This window comes from Panthera leo, chromosome F2 (assembly GCF_018350215.1).
Source record: "Panthera leo isolate Ple1 chromosome F2, P.leo_Ple1_pat1.1, whole genome shotgun sequence".
NCBI lineage: Eukaryota > Metazoa > Chordata > Mammalia > Carnivora > Felidae > Panthera > Panthera leo.
In genome coordinates this window covers 17,801,598-17,822,071 of record NC_056695.1, presented here as the reverse complement: position 1 = coordinate 17,822,071, position 20,474 = coordinate 17,801,598, and the positions used below count along the sequence as shown (strand labels likewise).

Here is a 20,474-nt window from a genome sequence, read left to right as displayed (position 1 = left end):
CTTTTGGGTGGAGGGGCTTGATGTAGATTTTACTCTATGTACAGAATTTAATGTTGAATATGTTAAAATAACAAATCTGGCATGGTTTGGGGAAGTTAGATTTACTGGAAATGTATTCATACTGTGAATTGTGCTCTGATGGTTAAAAAAAAAGACAAGATTGTCAAGCATTCCGTATTAACAGTGGATGTAGAAAATTTTTTCAGATGGATAAAATGTATATGGTACAGATGTAAAGTTTTCTATGTAAAAAATTCTGTACAACTTTCTGTACAATATTGATTCTCATCTGGCATATTCTAATCAGGTTATAGGTCAATAAAGTTTTTGGATTATTTCATCAGTGCAATCAAACCCTGTGTAATCCACAGCCCCATGTTTCATTGATTTTTTTTTTTTTTCTTTGTTAAAAGCTGAATTTAGGAATATTCTTGGCTGGAACTACAAATTCAGTGTTAATTCTGACATTTTCGTTCCAGCTTTTGGCATTGGGATCCTGCCTTCTCAACCGTTAACATTTTGTGTAGTAATAACCTGAAATAAGGCTATACTATCTGCTAAAAGAGCCGAAGTCCCCTTTGGGGCAATTTGCCAGGGGACATTGTGTGTCCTAGGAGTCCGTTTGAGTTGTGTGGTACAATGGCATTAAAAAAAGGGGGGGGGGATAACGGTTTATACTTCTAGATAATGAGTTTTTGAACAATGCATTTATAAAAGTGCCCCCAAGACACAGCCCTCTTTAAGCCCAGCTGGATGCTAGAGCTGGGAACCGGTGGTTTATTTTATGGTACCAGGACTCTCCTTAGAGGAGACAAGAGGCTTTCGTGGTACTTTGAAATGAAGATAGGAGAGGAAAAAATCTTCACAGTGAAGTAAACAATGATTAGGGTACAAAATTAAGATTTATATGCAGCTAAAATTTACAATGGTAAAATTTCACACGAGGTAAACTTGTCCAATAGTTCCAATGGAAATGTGCAAGAAGTAGGATCTGGGGGTGTTCTCAGTGGTCATGGTGCTAAAACCAAAGAATTACTTCCCAAAGGTACCATTTAATGGAGTGATTAGACAGACTGACTCACTTATCCAAGGGTCCATGGCGGTGCAGCAAGGATTCCAGTCTCTGTCGACCCATGGGTGTTCTTGTCTGTCTTCAACTTCTAAAACACTTTGTTTAGAACCTCAGTTCCAGTTAAGAAATTGACATTGGCAATAAAAATTTATTTCTATCAAGTAGTAGAGTCATATTAATCAGTAAATATAATGCCTTCATTCATAGAAAAATAGAGGCAGAAAGATGTGATAGTGTATGGCTCGTGGGAATGAAATCGGTTAGGATTCCCATCATTTGTACTGAATCAGTAGCTATAAATAACATGGAAGTAGCTAGCACATGTGATTCATTACCTAGCAACTGAAAGTCACAATTACAACCAATGTATTTTATCAAGCGAATCATTTTGAATCGCGAGAACAATGGCAAATGTACAAACAAGAGTATTCAGGTTTTGCAGTACTGTTAAGACACTTGTTTTATTCACCTTATCTTACGAGAATTTAATAATGCACATATGGTAGTTGATTCCAAGAGTTCATTACCACCTAATGTATGGCAAAATTGTGCAAAAATAATTCTATTTAATTCTACATTATATAAATTAATCATGGCCTTTTATGTACATCATATACATCATCATGGGAAAAATACACCTTATATACAGATGGAACTTGTGTAAGTAACGTTCAGGTAGTGACCAAAAGTAGCACACATATTACCAAAGGTTCAGATTTAACATTCCTTTCACCTTAAAAGGCACTGCTGGATCCCAATACAGATTTATTTAACCGTGGGCAGTAGACAGGCCCTGCCAATTGAAAATGCCTAGTTTTCCAGGAACCTGCTGCTGCTCCTGGTTCAGTTGCTCTGCCATGAATCCTTTCAGTGTTTCTGAGGTGCCTGGGCGGAGCCAGGGCTCAGTCGCTACAGAGTTTGATCCATCATCTCCCATGTGCTTCAGCAGGTCATCAGGGTCAACCAGTGAACTTTCATCGTCTACAGGAGGCAAGAGGGACATGACTCAGGTAACACTGGTGGCAAGGAGGTGACATGAACACAGATCTCTTGTCATCTAACCCGTTCCAGCCCCGCATTTCTCCATATTATGGTGTTCTACAGTGTACTGTCCTGTCCAGATGCTTCATTTTAACGTTTTATTTTTGAGACAGGGAGAGACAGAGCATGAACAAGGGAGGATCAGAGAGAGGGAGACAGAGAATCTGAAACAGGCTCCAGGCTCTGAGCTGTCAGCACAGAGCCCAACGTGGGGCTCGAACTCAGGAACTGTGAGATCATGACCTGAGCCGAAGTCGGCCGCTTAACCGACTGAGCCACCCAGGCGCCCCCAGATGCTTCATTTTAGAGGTCAGGGAAAAAAAGAAAAAACGGCCAAGTGAATAAGTTGACTGACTCCATGGTACCATCACCCACAGGAATTCCAAAGATAGCAAAGTAGATGGCGCCAGACAGGTAAGGTGTTGGTAGAAGTGTAAGCAACCTTACAAAGCTTTAAAAATAACTCTGAACCTTTTAACAATGCTATAAAGAAATAAAGTCATTTTAAGGAAAGCACCAGACAGGGGATGAAATTATTTACATTCCTGCACCTAATCTAGGAGGTTGGGGTCTTCTCCATTAGCAAGTCCCTAATTTAGAGTTCATTCTTTAATTAAATGTGTTCAACTTCTTTATCTGTATTTTTACTTACTAGATATAATAGGAAAATCTGTCTTCCTACTCTGTGATGTCAAAATCTTTTTAAATTACATCTCCCGGTCTGTGAAGGATTAGCCCAGCAAAGGGACATGTGCAGGCAATTTAATGAGCAATCAATCCACATCGCACCAAAAAGCTCCTGTTTGAAAGGACAATGTTACAGTTTAGAAGCTGAAAACCTTCTGAAAGAGATTCTTCAAATGCTCTATTTTCTCTCAATTATTTAAATATATTCCTATTAAATATTAATTCTCCTTACTGGTTCTAAAAGAAATTGAGGAATAGGTAATCCTCGGTACACATTAAAAGAATTGTTTTCCCGTTGATCCACATTTTTTCAGGTATGATATGAAAAGTATGGCTCCATCAATTTATATCACCTGGACTGCTGCCAATTGTATGAGTGTAGTTTTAAATTAATAAAGTGTTAAAGGTAGGAAAATTGCTATTAGAAAATTATTGGATGTAGGTTTACAGACTAACAGGAATTGTCCCAAAAGACCACTCTGCTATTTGCTAAAACTAATACAGGGAGGTCAGTAGCTGCCTAAGGAACCATCCTGCCTGCCTGTGCTTGGTGAACACGCTTTAACTTGCTGATCACCAAAGCAATGAGACAGTGAAGCTCCTAATGAAAACAATGGCTTCTAAAAAGAAATACTAACCTGAGGCTATTTTGCTCTATGGCATCAAAAGGCAAGTAAAAAAAAAAAAATTGTGAAGTTAATTTCTAACAATCTCTAACTTCAATAAGGGAGGTGAGATAACGAAACTAATACATTTTCCCTGGTGAAAGCAAAGCCTAGATACATTTAGTAAAAACTTCATCTGTTTAGAATCCACTAAAAAAAAAGTACCCTCTCTGGTAGAAAGAATCTGATGCAAAATTGATCCTAAGTCGAGGTTTTCCTGGATGGTATCTGTGGTTCTAGTCCTTACAATTCAAAGAGATTTCAGAATTCCTTCCTCTATCCCCTGACCCCAGCCATCAGTGAAAACTCCCACGGAAACAGGTTTCAGTTCTTACAGAATGTGCTATGTATACAGTCTATTAAGCTTGGCCATTTACCTGTATTAATCGGTTTATTCTGAAATTCATTCAGTCTTCGCATCCGTTCTTCATTTCTCGTTCTAAGCTGATCAATGTTTATACTGGACACAGATTTCAAAGACAGACCATCTGGTGGTACATTAGGATGACCATTATCCTGTAATTAGAAAATAGAATTTCAGAAACAATCATTAGTTAACATAAAATGTTAATAAATCAGTGAATCTAAAAATACTCTTGCCCCTAATAAGTGTACAGTGTGATGACCAAAATAAAATGGAAATCTGTAGCATTTATATTCTAACTCCTGGTTTTTATATTCATGCAGGCTCAGATGAAGGTATAGCATTTGTGATTATATTTAAATGCCATCAGGCTGGGGTGAAAGTGGGGAATTGTAAGACCCAAAAGGTAAAAATTGAAGTAACGGGGTAAGAATCAGTTGAGCTACAGTAATCAAGACACGGTGGTAATGGCATAAAGACAGACCTACAGATCAATGGAATAGATATGAGAGCCTGGGAATAAACCTTTACCTTTATGGAGAAAAGAGCCAACAAAATTCACTAGGGGAAAGAATATCTTTCCAACAAATATTGGAACAACTGGATTGTTCACATACAAAAAAATGAATTTGGAACCCAAACCTCACATCAATTGTGAAAGTTAACACAGAGTGGATCACTGCCTTAAATTTAAGAGCAAAAGCTATAGGGGTGCCTGCGTGGCTCAGTAGGTTAAGCATCTGGCTCTTGGTTTTGAGCCCCATATCGGGCTCTGTGTTGGTAGTGCTGAGTCTGCTTGGGATTTGATCTCTCCCTTCTTTGCCCCTCCCCCACTCACACTGTCTCTGTCTCTCTCAAAGTAAATACATTAAAAAAAAAATGCAAAAGCTGTAAAATTCCTTAGAAGAAAACACAGAAGTAATTTTCATGATAACTGGGTTAGGTAATGGTTTCTCAGATAAAATACCAAAAGTACAAGCAATAGAAGACTGCTAAATTGGACCTCGTCAAGATTAAAAGCTTCTCTATTTTAGTAGACACCATCAAGAAAGTAAAAGCCACAAAATTAAAGAAAAATATGCAGATCATATATCTAGTAAAGGACTTGTGTCTAGACATATAAAGAACTTACAAAACAACAGACAACCTGATTAGAAAATGGACAAAGGATTTGCATAGACATATTTTCAAAGATACACCAATGGCTAAGAAGCACATGAAAATATACTGAACATCTTAGGGAAATACAAATCAAACCCATAATGATATATTGCTTCATCACACTCACTAGGATGACTATAATAAAAGAGACGGTAACAAGTGGTGGCCATGATACCGAACACCTGGCTTCCCTTCATATACTGCTGCTAGGAGTATAAAATGGTATAGCCACTTTGGAAAACAGTCTGGCAGTTCCTCAAAATGTGGGCCACAGTTAACTCTATAACCCAACAATTCAATTCCTAGGTGTTTATGCAACAGAATACAAAAGCATTAAAAAACTTGTACACATGGGGCACCTGAGTGGCTCAGTCAAGTGAGTGTCTGACTCTTGCTTTCGGCTCAGGTCATTATCTCACAGTTTGTGGGTTCAAGCCCCATGTTGGGCTCTGTGCTAACTGCGTGGAGCCTGTTTTGGTTTCTCTCTCTTTGCCCCTCCCCTGTTTGCTCGCTCGCTCTCTTTCTAAATAAGTTTAAAAATTTTTTTTAAAAACTGAACACAAATGTTTTAAAAGCAGTATTCCTAACAGACAAAAAAATGGAAAAAACACAAATGTCCATCAAATGATGGATAAATGAAAAAAAAATGGAATATCCATACAAAGAAGTATTCAACAATAAAAAGGAGGCAAGTACTGACATGCTGAATCTTCAAAGAAAAAAGAAGTCAGTCACAAATGACCGCATCTCATTTCTGTGTATCCAGAAAAGGCAACTCTATAGAAACAGAAAGTAAATTAACGGTTGCTGGGGAAAGAAATTTAAGAAACTGCCCAAAGTTGTCTACTCAACAAAGTACATATCTCAACAATGTCACAAAGGCTTTTTACTAGCTACACTGTAAAAACATTTACAAACATCCTATAAGAAGAATATGGGCTGAATATCAGTCTTGCTGTCTAATGTGACCTTGGGCAAGTTATCTGACCAAAATAGAAGAAACCTATACAGTACATGCCTAAAAAGATACAGCAGATTTTTCAATAAATGTTTATCAGTTGCTTCTTGTACATTCTCTGAAATCTAAATACTCCGCAAAGGAGAAAGAGGAAGATTAGGGTGTGGAATGAACATTACTGAACATTCTGTGCCAGCACTATTAGACTTGTACTCACACGAAGAGACAGAAAAATACTACCTCAAAGAAGCCAAGGTACCAGAGTTCAATGACCTGCCTCAGGTCAGCCAACTATTTGGTGGTAAAGCCTACATACAGACCTAGGGCTATCTCTTCCAGAACAAGTGCTCATTGTTTACTGGACCACACCTCTCACTCCTAAACTGAAAAGGGAAAAAAATGAAAGACATTTCATACATACAAAGTCCAGTCCTTTCAATTTGTTCCTCCTGCGCTCCCTTGCAGAGGGCAGCTGTGACTGTGGAGGGAGGGGGTCATCTTCAATGGCAGGATATGTTTCACCATAAGCACCTAGGAGGACCACACAAAAAGAAGTCTTAAACATGCACCATTTCACATCTTTTTACTCAGAGCTAAACCAAGACTCTCTTTTTTTTAATAGCTTTAAGATATTATTTACATATAATAAAATTCAGCTACCATAAATGTACATAGTTCAATAACTTTTCTAGAATTGTGCAGTCATCACTACCACCCAGTTTTAGAACATGGCTGTCACCTCAAAAAAGTTCCCTTTGCTTGCATGCAATCACAACTCCCACCTGCCCAGCCCCGTGTAAACATTAATCTGCTTTCAATCTCAGGAGATTTACCTTTCCTGAGATTCCATATAAATGGAATTATACAATGTAATATTTTGTGTCTTCCACTCAGCATAATATGTTTGAGGTTCTTCTACATTGTACCATGTATCAATTCATTCTTGCTGAATAACTGCTCCATCATATGGATACGTCACATTTTATCTATGCATTTACCAGCTGATAGACACTTGAACTGTTTCTAGTTGGTGATTATTAATGCTGCTATGAACATTCATGTGCGTGTCTTTGTGGCCATACATTTTCATTTCTTTGGGGCTATATTCCTAGGAGTTAAATGCTGGATATTACATGGAACTTAATGTTTAGCATTCTGAGTAACTGCCAAACCATTTTCAGAAGTGGTTCTACCATTTCACATAGTAAGAAGGTTCTAGTTTCTTCATATCCTCACCAACACTTGGTATTATATTTTTAATTACAGCCTTTCTAGTGACCATGGAGGTAAATAGCTTATAACATTTAGAATTTTTTCCCCAACTCCTTATTAACAAACAAACAAACAAACAAACAAACAAAAAAAACCTGAAGGAAAGTTGTAAATATAACAAATACCTAAAATCACCATTTCTTATTTTTCCTCATTTCTATTTGAGGGGGGAGGGTGTTGTTGCTGGTTTTTGCTGAACCAGTAAGTTGCAGGTATCATGACACTTCATCCCCACATACTTGAGCATACACTATCTACAAGGACTGTCTCCTACATTAAGCCTACAATTCCACTATCACATTCAGGAAATTTAACATTGATACAATACTATCATTTATCCCTATAAGTGATACTCAAATTTCTGATATTTAAAATGTACTGGGTTTGTTGTTGTTGTTGTTCTTTTTTTAAGGCAGCAATAGCTACATTTTATTTAATAAGATGTGGTTTTCTAAAACTCCAAAAATAAAGTTTTCTGACTTCGGAGCACCTGGGTGGCACAGTCAGATGAGCATCCAACTTCAGCTCAGGTCATGATCTCATGGATCGTGAGTTCGAGCCCCACATTGGGCTCTGTGCTGACAGCTCAGAGCCTGGAACCTGCTTCAGATTCTGTGTCCCTCCCCCCCACCCCATCCCCAGTTCCTCCCTCACTCACACTCTGTCTCTCTCTCTCAAAAATAAACATTAAAAAATTTTAATAAAAAAAAATAAAGTTTTCTGACTTCTATATATACCCCACCACTAATTCATTTGCTTTATTTAAAATATATATACTATTTTTTTTTTACAAGAACTTTAAGTTCAGTAAAATGGAGTAGAAAATAGAGAATTCCTATATACCCCTGTCCACACACACATAGCTTACCTATCAACAACCTCCACCAGAATGGTATATTTGTTGAAATCAATGAGCCTGCACTGATACATTATCACCCAATATCCAGAATTTACATTAGGCTTCACTCTTGGTGTTGTACATTACATAGGTTTTGACCTGTATCCACAATGACAGTATCCTACAGAACAGCTTCATTGCCCTAAAACTCTTCGGTGTACCACCTATTCATTCCTCCCTCTACTGTAACCCTTGGCAACTGTTGATTTCTTTACTGCCTCCATAGTTTTGTATTTTCCAGATGGTCATATAGTTGGAATCATACAGTATGTAGCCTATTCAGATTGGCTTTTTACACTGGTAAGCATTCAAGGATCCTGTCTTTCCATGGTTTCATAACACATTCCTTTTTAGCACTAATATTGCATTGTCTGGACGTACCAGAGTATATTTATCCATTTACCTTCTGAAAGCCATCTTGTTTGCTTCCTGGTCTTGGCAATTACTGATAAAACTGCTGTAAGTATCTTGGTGAGGATTTTTGTATGGACACAAGTTTCAACTCCTTTGGGTAAATACTAAGGAATATAAGTGCTGCATTGAAAGGTAAGGAGTATGTTTGGTTTCCTAAGAAACACCCAAAGTGGCTGTACCATTTTACATTCCCATCAGCTGTGAGAGTTCCTGTGGATTTTGACCATTCTAATAGTTGTATCTCGTTGTTAATTTACATTTCCCTAAAGACATATTTTCAAGGGCCTATTTGGCATCTGTAAGTCTTTAGTGAAATGTCTGTTTGTATCTTTCACCCATCTTTTAATTCTTTCTTATTGTTGAGTTTTCAGAATTCTTTGTATATTTTGGCTAACAGTCCTTTATCAGATAAGTCTTTTGCCAAGTATTTTCTCCTAGTCTGGGCCTGTCTTCTCATTCTCTTGCGATGGTCTTTCACAGAGCATTAGTATTTAATGAAGTCTAGTTTATCCAATTTCTCTCTCTCATGGCTTATGCCTGGTGTTGTATCTAAAAGTCATCACTATACCCAAGTTCTTCTAGGTTTTCTCCTCTACTATCTTCTAGGAATTTTATAACTTTACATTTTACATTTGGGTCTATGGTCCATTTTGAGTTGATTTTTGTGAAGGGTGTAAGGTCTGTGTCTAGATTCATTTTTTTGCATGTAGATGCCCAGTTGTTCTGCAGCATTTATTGAAAAGACCATCTTTTATCCATTGCAACTACCTTTGCTCTTTTCAGTTGACTATACTTGTTTGGGTCTATTTCTAGACTCTACTCCGTTCAAATGATCTATCTGTATATTCTTTTACCAATACCATCCCATCTTGATTACTGTAACTTTATAGTAAGTCTTGAGGTCAGGTAGTGTTAGTCCTCATCTTTGTCCTCTTTCCATATGGTGCTGGCTATTCTGGGTCTTTTGCCCCTCCATATAAACTTTAGAATCAGTTTGTTGATATCCATAAATTTTGATTGGGATTGCACTGAATTTGTAGATCAAGTTGGGAAGAACCACGGTCTTAAACCATACTGAGTTTCCCAATCCATGAAATAGATATTTCTATTTTATTTCATAAGAGTTTTATAGTTGTTTTCATAAAACAAAACAAAACAAACTTAAAAAACTACTAAGTATATATTCTTAGGACTTTTTAAAATTGAAAGATTCACATACAGTTTTAAGAAATGGTAGAGGTCCTTTATACACTTTGCCCAGTTCCTCCCAATGGTACTGTTTTGCAAAACAAGAGCAATAATCTCACACCCAGGATATTGACACTGATAAAATGCACTTGATACTGATCTCTTAGTAGCAGTCCATAGTATGGAAGTACTGCAGTTTAACTACTCACCTATTGAAGGAAATCTGAGCTGAGTCCAGCTTTGGCTATTAGAAGTAAAGCTGTTATGAAAATTCATGTACAGGGATTTGTGAGAACCATTTCTATGACTTCTAAAGTTCATTTTAGTTATAAAGTTTTGAAGATTAGAGTTTTTAAGATTAATTTGATAATTATTAAGTTAGTAAAACAGAATATTCACTTTTTACCACCTTGTAAAACAAAGAGTAGTGATTTTGTAAATATGGAAAAAAGTACTTAAATATAATGTTTAAGATTTAAATAACTAGATCCGTAAAATAAATATACTCACCAATAAAAGCACTATCAGATTCCAGTAATGAAGTTTTCAAAAAGTCATCAGCGTGCTCTCTAAGCTAAAAGAAACATCATACATTAACAACTTTTATTAGTATTGTATGGAAAAATAACAAACTTTTACCAAGAGGCACATGTCTCCACACTGTTCCCAAAATTAGCAAAAAAGGATGGCTGCTTCCTTCCTACACCACATTCCAATGTCCCCCAAATACAAGAAAGGCCCTTTTTTATAAATTTTTTTAAGTTTATTTATTTTTGAGAGAGAGAGCATGCACATGAGTTGGGGAGAGGGGGAAAGAGAATCCAGATCAAGAATCAAGCCAAAATTGACAGCTGGATGCTTAACCAACTGAGCCACCCAGAGGTCTACCCCAGGAAAGGGGTTGTCTACTGAGGTTCACAATTAAAATTAAAAGGTCTTTAAACACCGCCAAGACCCACTCATTCTTTCAATAAATCTGTGTAGTACACTATTTCCTCCATGCCAGGAACAAAGATGAGTAAGAGTTTCTACTGTGGAGTGGATCACAGTGCCATGGGGGACAGAGAGGAGCACGCCCCCAGACAAGGAAAGCCCTGTCTGACAGCAGTGGTCACACAGGTATAGCACAGATGTAGAGAGAACAGAAGAGTAGGAAACAAAATAACACTATGACTGGGCTTGTAATGAGCTCTCAAATAAGGGATTAGCAGATTTACATACAGAGAATAGTATCACCTTAGATGCTAGAAGGAGCCTAAAGTCACCTGACACCACCTCCCCACCAGATTTTTAGGATGTGCTAGAATGCACCACCAAAGAGCTATTATCCATTAATTTCTAAATACATTCCACTGATACACAGCATTGATTATCACAAAGTTCTTCTCTTTCACTCAATTCTTCCATATACTGCATTTAACTTTCCTTTTTAACACCTATTGATTCTGCTTTTACTTTTTAGCATGAAAATAACAGCATCTAATATTTACCAAATGGTCTGGAGCAGGTGTCCCTAGCATGGCATACTTATCGCCACACCTCTCTGTTCTTCATCACAGTCCTTCACATAACTGAAAAGTGATCCAAGTCCACCCAAGCTCTATCTTCTCCATGACAACCTGCCCCACTTTCATTTGTGTTTCCTATATAATCCAGTTTCTAGGAAGATGAGGAGCCCAAAATTTATTAGCTTTTTGGTAACAGCCATGATAAACTGTTGGCTTATGCTAAGTTTCTACTCAGCAAAATACAGTGTTACTAATCCAGGGTTTTTTAAATTTTTTTTTAAATTTACTTCTGAGAGAGAGAGCATGAGCGGGGAGGAGCAGAGAGAGGGGGAGACACAGAATCCAAAGGAGGCTCCGGGCTCTGAGCTAGCAGCACAGAGCCTGACGTGGGGCTCAAACTCACAGATTGCAAGTTCATGATCTGAGCTGAAGTCAGCCGCTTAACTGACTGAGCCACCCAGGTGCCCCACTAATCCAGGATTTTAATCAAAATCCCAGCTGTTAAATTTCGATATCTTTTCACTGAGAAATGTGGCTGCCACACACAGAGAAACCTACTGACCTACAGAATCTTCAGGAATAGGTGTGGTACAGGGACAAAGGAGCTCTTGAGACCACCTTGGTTTCAGATCTGGGCTTTGCAGCTTACTGACTGCGTGGCCATGTGCTAGCAGTTTCCTCATATGTTAAATAGGGATAAGCACACCTTGTTGTGAACTTTAGAGAAATAAATGTCAAGTATCTGGCACAGGTGAGCAGTGGTCACGCTGTAAATGGTAGCTATTAGCAACATCATTATCAGTTCAAAACTAAGTACCAACAGCTACCAACTGGTAACCCTGGGCTACTAAAACAGCCTACCTGAGCCTTATCTTTATAATCTGAAAATGGGGGCAATACTGTTTCTGCCATTCATGTGTGTGAAGATTAAATTTCTTTCCAACCCCAATCTTTTCCCCTGAACTTATCTGTCTGCTACTTGCCAGTTCCAACTGTTTGTCTAATAGCATCTCAAAACTTACCATGTCTAAAACTAAGTTCGTAAATCTCTCCCCCCACAAATGTGTTTCTTCTGCCTTCCTACTGCTATAAACGTCAACTCCCAACCAGAACCCTTGACTCCACCTTTGATTCCCCATACTCTAGAACCAATATGTCAAAATCCTTTCAGGTCTCCTTTCAAAATAAATCCAAACACTTCTGGGGTGCCTGGATGGCTCAGTTGGTTAAGTGTCCAACTCTTAATTTCAGCTCAGGTCATGATCTCACGGTTTGTAAGCTGGAACCCCGCGTCAGCCTCTGCACTAACAGCAAGGAGACTGCTTAGGATTCTCTCTCTCTCCCTCTCTGCTCCTCCTCTGCATGCATGCGCGCTCTCTCTCTCTCTCTCTCTCTCTCTCTCTAAATAAACATACATACATACATAAATTTGGCCACTTCTGACCACTTCCACTACTCCTACCCCAGGCTAAATCACTTAGATTATAGCAGTAGCCATGTGTCACTACTCTGCTCTAAAACTCTGGAAGCTTCTCAACATGTGCACAATGTAAAAGGCAAAACCCTGTGATGAGTTTGGAGGCTCTGCAGTCCAGCCCATCACCACTCTACCCACTCTGCTCATGGTTCTCCAGCCTCCCCAGCCTGGTCACTGCTTCCTGTATGCACCAAGCCTACTCTTGCCCAGGGCCACTGCCTAGAAGCTGCTTCCTCCAGATGTGTCCCCTGCTAATTCACACAGCCACTTCCTTGATGTCCTTATTTGAATATTACCTCCTCCATGAAGCCTTTCATGCCCACTGTATTTCACATTATAAACCCTCTTTTTAAATGTTTGAGAGAGACTAGAGAGAGAGAGAGAGACGAGAGAGAGAACGTGAGCAGGGGAGGGGCAGAGAGAGAGGGAGACACAGAATTTGAAGCAGACTCCAGCCTCCGAGCTGTCAGCACAGAGCCTGACGTGGAGCTTGAACTCATGAACCACGAGATCATGACCTGAGCCAAAGTCGGACACCTAACCGAGCCACCCAGGTGCCCCCCAACATTGTAAACTCTCTTACCCCAGGACACCCAGCACCCTTTCCAGGCTATTATTTTCTCCAGAGCCCCACAATCTAACATACTATATATTTATTTATTGTCTCTCCCTCTTAACAGAAAGCTAGCCCTCAGAGGGCAGGGATTTTTGTTCATTCCTATGCCCCCAGCACCTAGCACCGTCTATCTGCTCCACAGTAAGTATTCAATACATATTTGTTGCATGAAAGCAGCTCATCCCTTCTCTTAAGTGTTTACTTGAGAGAGACAATACATGTACACACATGCATGAGGGGCAGAGAGAGAGAGAGAGAGGGAGAGAGGGAGAGAGGGAGAGAGGGAGAGAGAGAGAGGGAGAAAGAGGATCCCAAGCAGGCTCCACACTGTCAGCACAGAGCCCAATGCAGGGCTTGATCTCAGGAACCTGAGCCACAATCCAGAGTCAGATGCTTAACAAACTGAGCTGCCCAGGGGCCCCTCATTCCTTCCCTTTATTCAGTCTCTGCACAGATTTCACCTCCTCACGATAAGAGTAACACCCTTACTTTGCTTTCTTTCTTAATAGACCTCACCAATATTTATATAATAAACTCCTACTTCCACTGCTGCTCATACTGACAGCAAACACGCTGCACTTATTATGGGCCAGGCTCTATGCTAAAGGCTTTTTTAATACATTATCTCACTTAATCCCCACAACAACCCAAACTATTTTTCATTTATTTAATCAACATTTATATAGAAATTACGTGACAGGCCTATCTCTAAGTGCCTTGCAAATAATAATTTACTTATAGCCACCCTCAGAGGTAATACTATCCTATTTTACAGATCAGGAAGCTAAGGCACAGAAAGATTAAATATCTTGCCTGAAGTCACACGATTAAAAACAGACCAACTTGAAGAGCCTAGATCCAATGCCACAATATACTTTGTATAACAATATATTTTCTATGTATTATACTAATATATCTCTACTACCCACTACATGGATGAGACAATATTTAATTTCTTTCTTAATTCAATATTCAAAACTGGATTACTCAACATATTTCTAAAAATTTTTTATCCCCCAAAAACTAACCTGAAAAATTGTGGTAAAAAAATAAGTGGTTTCTTACCATTCTGTGGTCCCGTACTTTAGCACTTGGGATAGCATCCAAGTCAACTACAGTTAACGGAGAAAAAAAGTTAGAAAACATTTTAAAATAAAAATTTTTAGGGGCACCTGGGTGGCTCAGTTAGTTGAGCATCTGACTTGAGCTCAGGTCATTATCTCACATCTTGGCATGAGTTCGGGCCCTGCGTCAGACTCTGTGCTGACAGCTCGGAGCCTGGAGCCTGCTTCAGATTCTGTCTCTCTCTGCCCTTCCCCAGCTAGCATGCTCTCTCTCTCTCTCAAAAATACATGAACATTAAAAACAGATTTTCTAAAATAAAATTAAAAAAAAAATTTTAGAATATCTTTTGTAACTAGCTAGTGCTCTATTAGAAATTCTTTTTCAACTATCACATTTTACAATTATGTTAAGATATTACTTATTAATAAATATAACTAAGCATCCATTTTAATTGAATAAAATTCTTCCATTCACATTAATGAATAGAAACTGTAAAATCACTGTGAACTTGAAACTGATGCCTACAGAAAGAGAAAATAATGCAGAATTCTTCACCATCTTCTTTCATACTTCCACAATCTGTGTAGAAATCTGCTGAGTGGAGTTAAACACAGGCCCCTCACATGAACTGAAGGAGGCTAGTTCAGCTCTAGGTTTCTGGTTCCAGGGGCAAATATTCTGGATCATGTATACCAAAGGTCCCTCTTTGATCTGACCAGTGTTCCTATGTGTTCCTCTGAATAGTGCATTTTGTCCTTTAGAACCTGCCATTGGGAATAAATACTCTACCAATGAATGACAGCCTGTATTCCTTCTTAGAATTTTTTTTTTAATATTTATTTTGAGAAAGAGAGGGAGAGAGCAGGGTAGGGGCAGAGAAAGAGAGAGGGAGAAAGAGAGATTACCAAGCAGGCCCCATGCTATCAGTACGGAGCCCGGCACAGGGCTTGCCCTCACAAACCATGAGATCATGACCTGAGCCGAAAATCCAAGAATCAGATACTTAACCAACTGAGCCACCCAGGCTCTTAGAATATTTTATACCATGTTTGTGACTGTTTTATAGTTAAACCATATTTTTATGAATTAAGTCATCATACTGTTTGTTGGAAGGTGGCAGATGTTGCTATGGATACCCACAGCGCAAAAACACATCTGAATCTACCTGGGGACTATTTTTGGGTTAATCAGCCTAATTTGCCAAGATCACACCAGATCAGATCATCAGCTGGAATTCCTAAGGGAAAATTCCACCAAAATGCTTGTAAAGGTTGAACAACGTATTTGCTTTTCTCTTCTCTGATGGCATGCCTAGTATTTATCATAGCATTTGGGTTACTCTGCCGTCAGAGGGTGATCTATGAGACCATTGTGAAAAATTCTGTACAAGATAGAGGAAAGACTTTCCCTATATCAATCTTTATCAAAGTCTTGACCTGGGCCTAAAGTGGTATACCCCTTACTCCTGTGATACTGTCTCATGGTCAAAAAAAGGTTCCTCAGATCCTGCAGGCCAGATCAACCTGCCAAGTTAGGGTCTTAAATTTTCCTAAAAGTAACTGGTAGGACCATGTCTTCTCATTCTTGTTACCAGACTATAGCCTTTGTACAACTCATTTTCTATGGCCACTCTCAGTGGCCTGAAGGCTAGCAAAGCTGGTGAAATATGTGTGAGGGTCACTGGATCAACAGGGAGCACAAATACTGAGGCAGCTGCTCCACTCTGCTACCAGATGCTCCCCCACCCCTAGTTCCACACTCCCAAGGGACCCTAGATTTCTCTTTTGCAGCATTCATCACACTTAATGCTTATTTAGCAGCTAATGTCTCCCCCGAAGTATAAGCTCCTAGAGAGCAGTAGCATTATTTCCTTCATCACCACATCCCCTGGATATGCGTATTTGTGCTCACGGTAGTCACTTAGTAAGTATCTGCTGACTGGCTGATTATACAAAAACATGTTCACAGCCCAGTCTGGTACTGTACAAACTTTATGTCGTATCAAAACCTGGCAGACACGCATGATAAAGAAATGCCCCAGCATTCCTTCCCTTGGTTCCTACTTCTTGCTGCAGATGTCACCTGACCTAGCCAAGGTGCTCAATCTTCCTCATTACAGTGAATGGCTGGGCCCTTCTCATACATGGATAACATACCTCAGCCACACCAATCAGAGCCCTCCCTGGGACCTGTATTTTTCTGGGACTATATGCCACAAGAGCCATGTGAGCATAAAGCCACCAGTGCAGGGAAATTGCCTGGAACTGAAATCAATACCAGAGAGAGAAAAAAGCCAATAACAACAACAAAAAACAACTCACTGATACTATTTGAGATAGTAATGACTATTTCTTACCTTCAGCACCTTCCTGCATCTTTATTCTATTCAGTTTCTTCTGCTGTTCTCTTAGCAGGGCTTGCTGCTGAATCTCTAAGGTGTGGTGATCTCTTGGAGGATCCGGGTACATAAATTTCAGATCAATTCGTGTTTCTGAATCTAGTACAAAAATATACAGCTAAGTTCAATCTTGTTTCCAAATGAAATTTTATTAAACTTCACTATAAACATATGAATAACCTAATTTCAAAATCAAAGAATATAAATAATAAAATATCACTAAAGTGAAAAGATACTAAAATTATCATAAAACTAAAGAACATGAAATTAATTTTCTTTAAATAGATGCCCTTTCACAAACTTACCAACATTATAAGGAAACCCTCACCAGAACAAGCACTAACTTATTAGGCATTCTCCTACCATCCCACTCCCGAAGATACCCCCCACCCCAAACACATAGCTAGGCAACTATGTCCAAGCAGTCAGTCATATGGCTATAACTCAGGCAGCCATGAAACACTGTAATCACAGCCAATCCCTAAAATATACTGAAAAAATGAAAATATAATGTTACTGGCCAATTAAAATTTTAACCCTTGCAAGTATCATGCAAAAAGCAAGACAAATGTAGACTGGCTGGAACTTTAGGAGAGAGATGTCATTAGTGGAGGAAATGACAGTCTAAGAATTCACCTATGCCACAATTCAAGAATATTAATTGATCAGAATGAAAATGTTAAACCTTAATTTTTAAATGTTGAGAACAAAAATATACTACATACATTAAAAAGCCCTGAAACTATTATTCCCTTTGATCTACTAATTACACTTCTGGGATAGAATTTAAAGAATTGATCCTAAATATATAAAAAGCTTTATGATCAGAAGTTACCAAAATTATCAAAATAATGTAATAGTATAACATAATAAAAAATGGGAACTATGTTGAATACCTAAGAATTAGAAAATGATTAAGGACAAAGTTAACAGAAGAGACTGGACACATGAACTTGGATTGGATAGACCCTGACTTTGCCACTTTCAGACTCCGTTTCCTCTCTGTAAAAACAAGAGATATCAACAACTGAGTCACATGATGAACAAGGACTCAATGTGGAAATAACATAGGGAAAATGAGTGGCTCAATTTGTGGTGTAAACCTTTTTTGTTCTCATGATCTCATGATCTTTGAGGACCCCTAAGAGCTTTTATCTAAGTCTCTCACATACACAAACTTTATTAGAAATTAAACTAAAAAAAAAAAAATTTAAAAATGAGAACACACAAACACACTGTAGTATTAGCATCAGAGCAATGAAGTTATCAGATGCTGTGTAACCTCCAGAAAACCTGTATACACACGTGAGAATAAAAATAAAAAAGACAAATAATGTCTTAATTTATAATAAAAAGGTTTTTTTTAATGTTTATTTATATTTGAGAGAGAGAGAGAGAGCGCAAGTGGCGGAGGGGCAGAGAGAGGGAGACAGAATCTGAAGCAGGTTCCAGGCTCCAAGCTGTCAGCACAGAGCTCAACACAAGGCTTGAATTCATGAGCCGTGAGATCATGACTTGAACCGAAGTTGGACACTTAACCAACTGAGCCACCCATGTGCCCTGAATAAAAACAGTTTTGACCTCACAGATCCCCTGACCAAATTCTTGAGATGCACTGGCTTGTTTTTTTCCAAACATTTATTTATTTTTGAGAGACAGAGAGAGAGCACAAGCAGGTGGAGGGGCAGAAAGAGAGGGGGACACAGAATTTGAAGCAGGCTCCAGACTCTGAGCTGTCAGCACAGAGCTTGATGCAGGGCTTGAACTCACCAACCGTGAGATCATGACCTGAGCCTAAGTAAGACACTTAACTGACTGAAACACCCAAGCACACCAATAATTTTTTTTAATGTTTATTTTTGAGAGAGAGAGAGCTTACCTACATGCAAGCAGAGGAGGGGCAGAAAGAGAGGGAGACACAGAATCCAAAGCAGGTTCTGTGCTGGTGCTCTAACCCATGAACCGTGAGATCATGACCTGAGCAAAAGTTGGATACTCCACTGACAGGCACCAAGGTGCCCCAAGACCCACTGGGCTTAATACAATTCCTGCATACAGTAAATTGTCAACAATAATAGAATTAAAAAGCTACAGTATATGTAAATGATGACACTTGTAAGTATAAATGAAAAACAAAAGGAAAAATTAACACTTAGATCTTATTTTTACCCTTTTTGCTTTAATTAGGCTCAGAAAGAAGACTTGAAATAAGAATGGTGTTTATATTTAGGTGGTTTGAGTAAGGTGATTTTTCCCTCTTTCTTTATCTGTATTTTCAAAACTCTCAATAATAGCTCTTACTCTTAAAAGTAAAATGAAGACCCTCTCTCTCTGCCCCTCCCCCACTCATGCTCGCTTGCTCTCTCTCTCTCACAAATAAACAAACATTTACAAAAAAGTAAAAAGAAGAAAAGTTAAATTCTGGTATAGATCATATGATCACACATCCATCTCTGCCCCCTTGACTCCAATACCTGCTCTATTAAATGGTCCAAAAGGAAAGTCACATATAACACACATTTTGGCTCCTCTACACATTTTCCATCTCCCAGGCCACTGTGTATCTTGGCAATCTATTTCCCTACTAAGCTTTCTCTCCTCCTTCTAAGTGCTTTATCAAATCTTCTCTACTTTCTTCCTTCAAAAATCCTCTATTTGCTCCTGCCTCCTCAGGGACCCTGCTCTCATCATTCTCTCTCTCTTCTGTATCTCACACCTCTTCTCCAGTGACAGCCCTTCATATTAGCATCCTAACAAGTTCCCCAGACCTGGACCCTTTGCTCTTCCCCTTCCTGGCCAAACTTCCTCCAAGGGTTGCCTTCAACACTTTGCCTCCTAGTCAATCCTCATTGCAAAGTTAATTGGTTTCTGATGCCATAATTTCACCAAAAAAGATCTAACTGAGGTCACCAGTGACATCTCATCCAACTGACACTTTGCAATATTCATCTTACATGATCCCTTCTCCTTGACACACTCTTCCCTTAGCTTTCAGGATACCACATTCTCCTGCTTTTCCTCCAGTCACTCTGGCTGTTCCTTCCCAGTTTCTTTCCTCAGCTCATCTTGCTCTGTCCACCTTTCATTAATGACACTCTTCTCATTCTACCTGATTGAATCCACTCCTGACAGGCTTTAACAGCTCTATGCTCTTCAAAAGAAAAGAGATACACTAAAGCTTCGTTCGGATACTGAAGAACTAGAGTATACGGAAGTTTACTCATCATCTTACTCATCATCGTTTAAAACATGTATTATAAATGAAACTACTTTAGAAAAAGGATACAAATAAATACTTGAATATGGGTAGAACACAGGCTGTGTCTTTAAAACAGCAGCATTCTACTCACCTCTGTCTTTCAACTCATTGAAGTCATGAATATTCTGAAAAGTAGTAGCATCTAAGCCCTTAGGTGACTGTCTTCTGACAGGAGCTTGCAACCGATGTCTAGCCATGTCAAATATATCCATGGGATTCTTTTCTCTTTTCCTACAGATAAATGACAAATTTTGATAAATGTGTTTTAAGGAAAAGAAAATTAGAGTTCACATTTAACTCCCTGTTCAAGAAATGTGGCATCTGACATCACAATATATTATAAAAATTTAATATCTGCTTTTTCAAGCTCTTGTATTAAAAAATACAGTAAAGGTTACTATAATCTTTCAAGATATTCCGATGCAAAGTAC

The 20,474-nt window shown here is 38.7% G+C and overlaps 1 protein-coding gene across 11 annotated transcripts in view; it reads right to left on the bottom strand.

Annotated features, from left to right (window-relative positions):
* Positions 1 to 139: 139 nt before the first annotated feature.
* The window catches only part of CSPP1 (centrosome and spindle pole associated protein 1), a 155,585-nt gene continuing 135,250 nt past the window's right edge, over positions 140 to 20,474 (bottom strand). For 10 of the 11 annotated variants that reach the window (XM_042923747.1, XM_042923746.1, XM_042923750.1 and 7 more), the window contains 7 exons: positions 20,135 to 20,274; positions 16,743 to 16,883; positions 14,387 to 14,433; positions 10,231 to 10,294; positions 6,370 to 6,479; positions 3,843 to 3,981; positions 140 to 2,053 (listed from right to left, as the gene is read on the bottom strand). In XM_042923747.1, the coding sequence (XP_042779681.1) occupies positions 1,842 to 2,053; positions 3,843 to 3,981; positions 6,370 to 6,479; positions 10,231 to 10,294; positions 14,387 to 14,433; positions 16,743 to 16,883; positions 20,135 to 20,274 (853 nt within the window). In that variant the 3' untranslated portion in view covers positions 140 to 1,841. Of the gene's footprint in view, positions 2,054 to 2,765; positions 2,913 to 3,842; positions 3,982 to 6,369; positions 6,480 to 10,230; positions 10,295 to 14,386; positions 14,434 to 16,742; positions 16,884 to 20,134; positions 20,275 to 20,474 lie in introns of all 11 variants that reach the window. The other variant, XR_006198311.1, reaches the window with a different exon arrangement.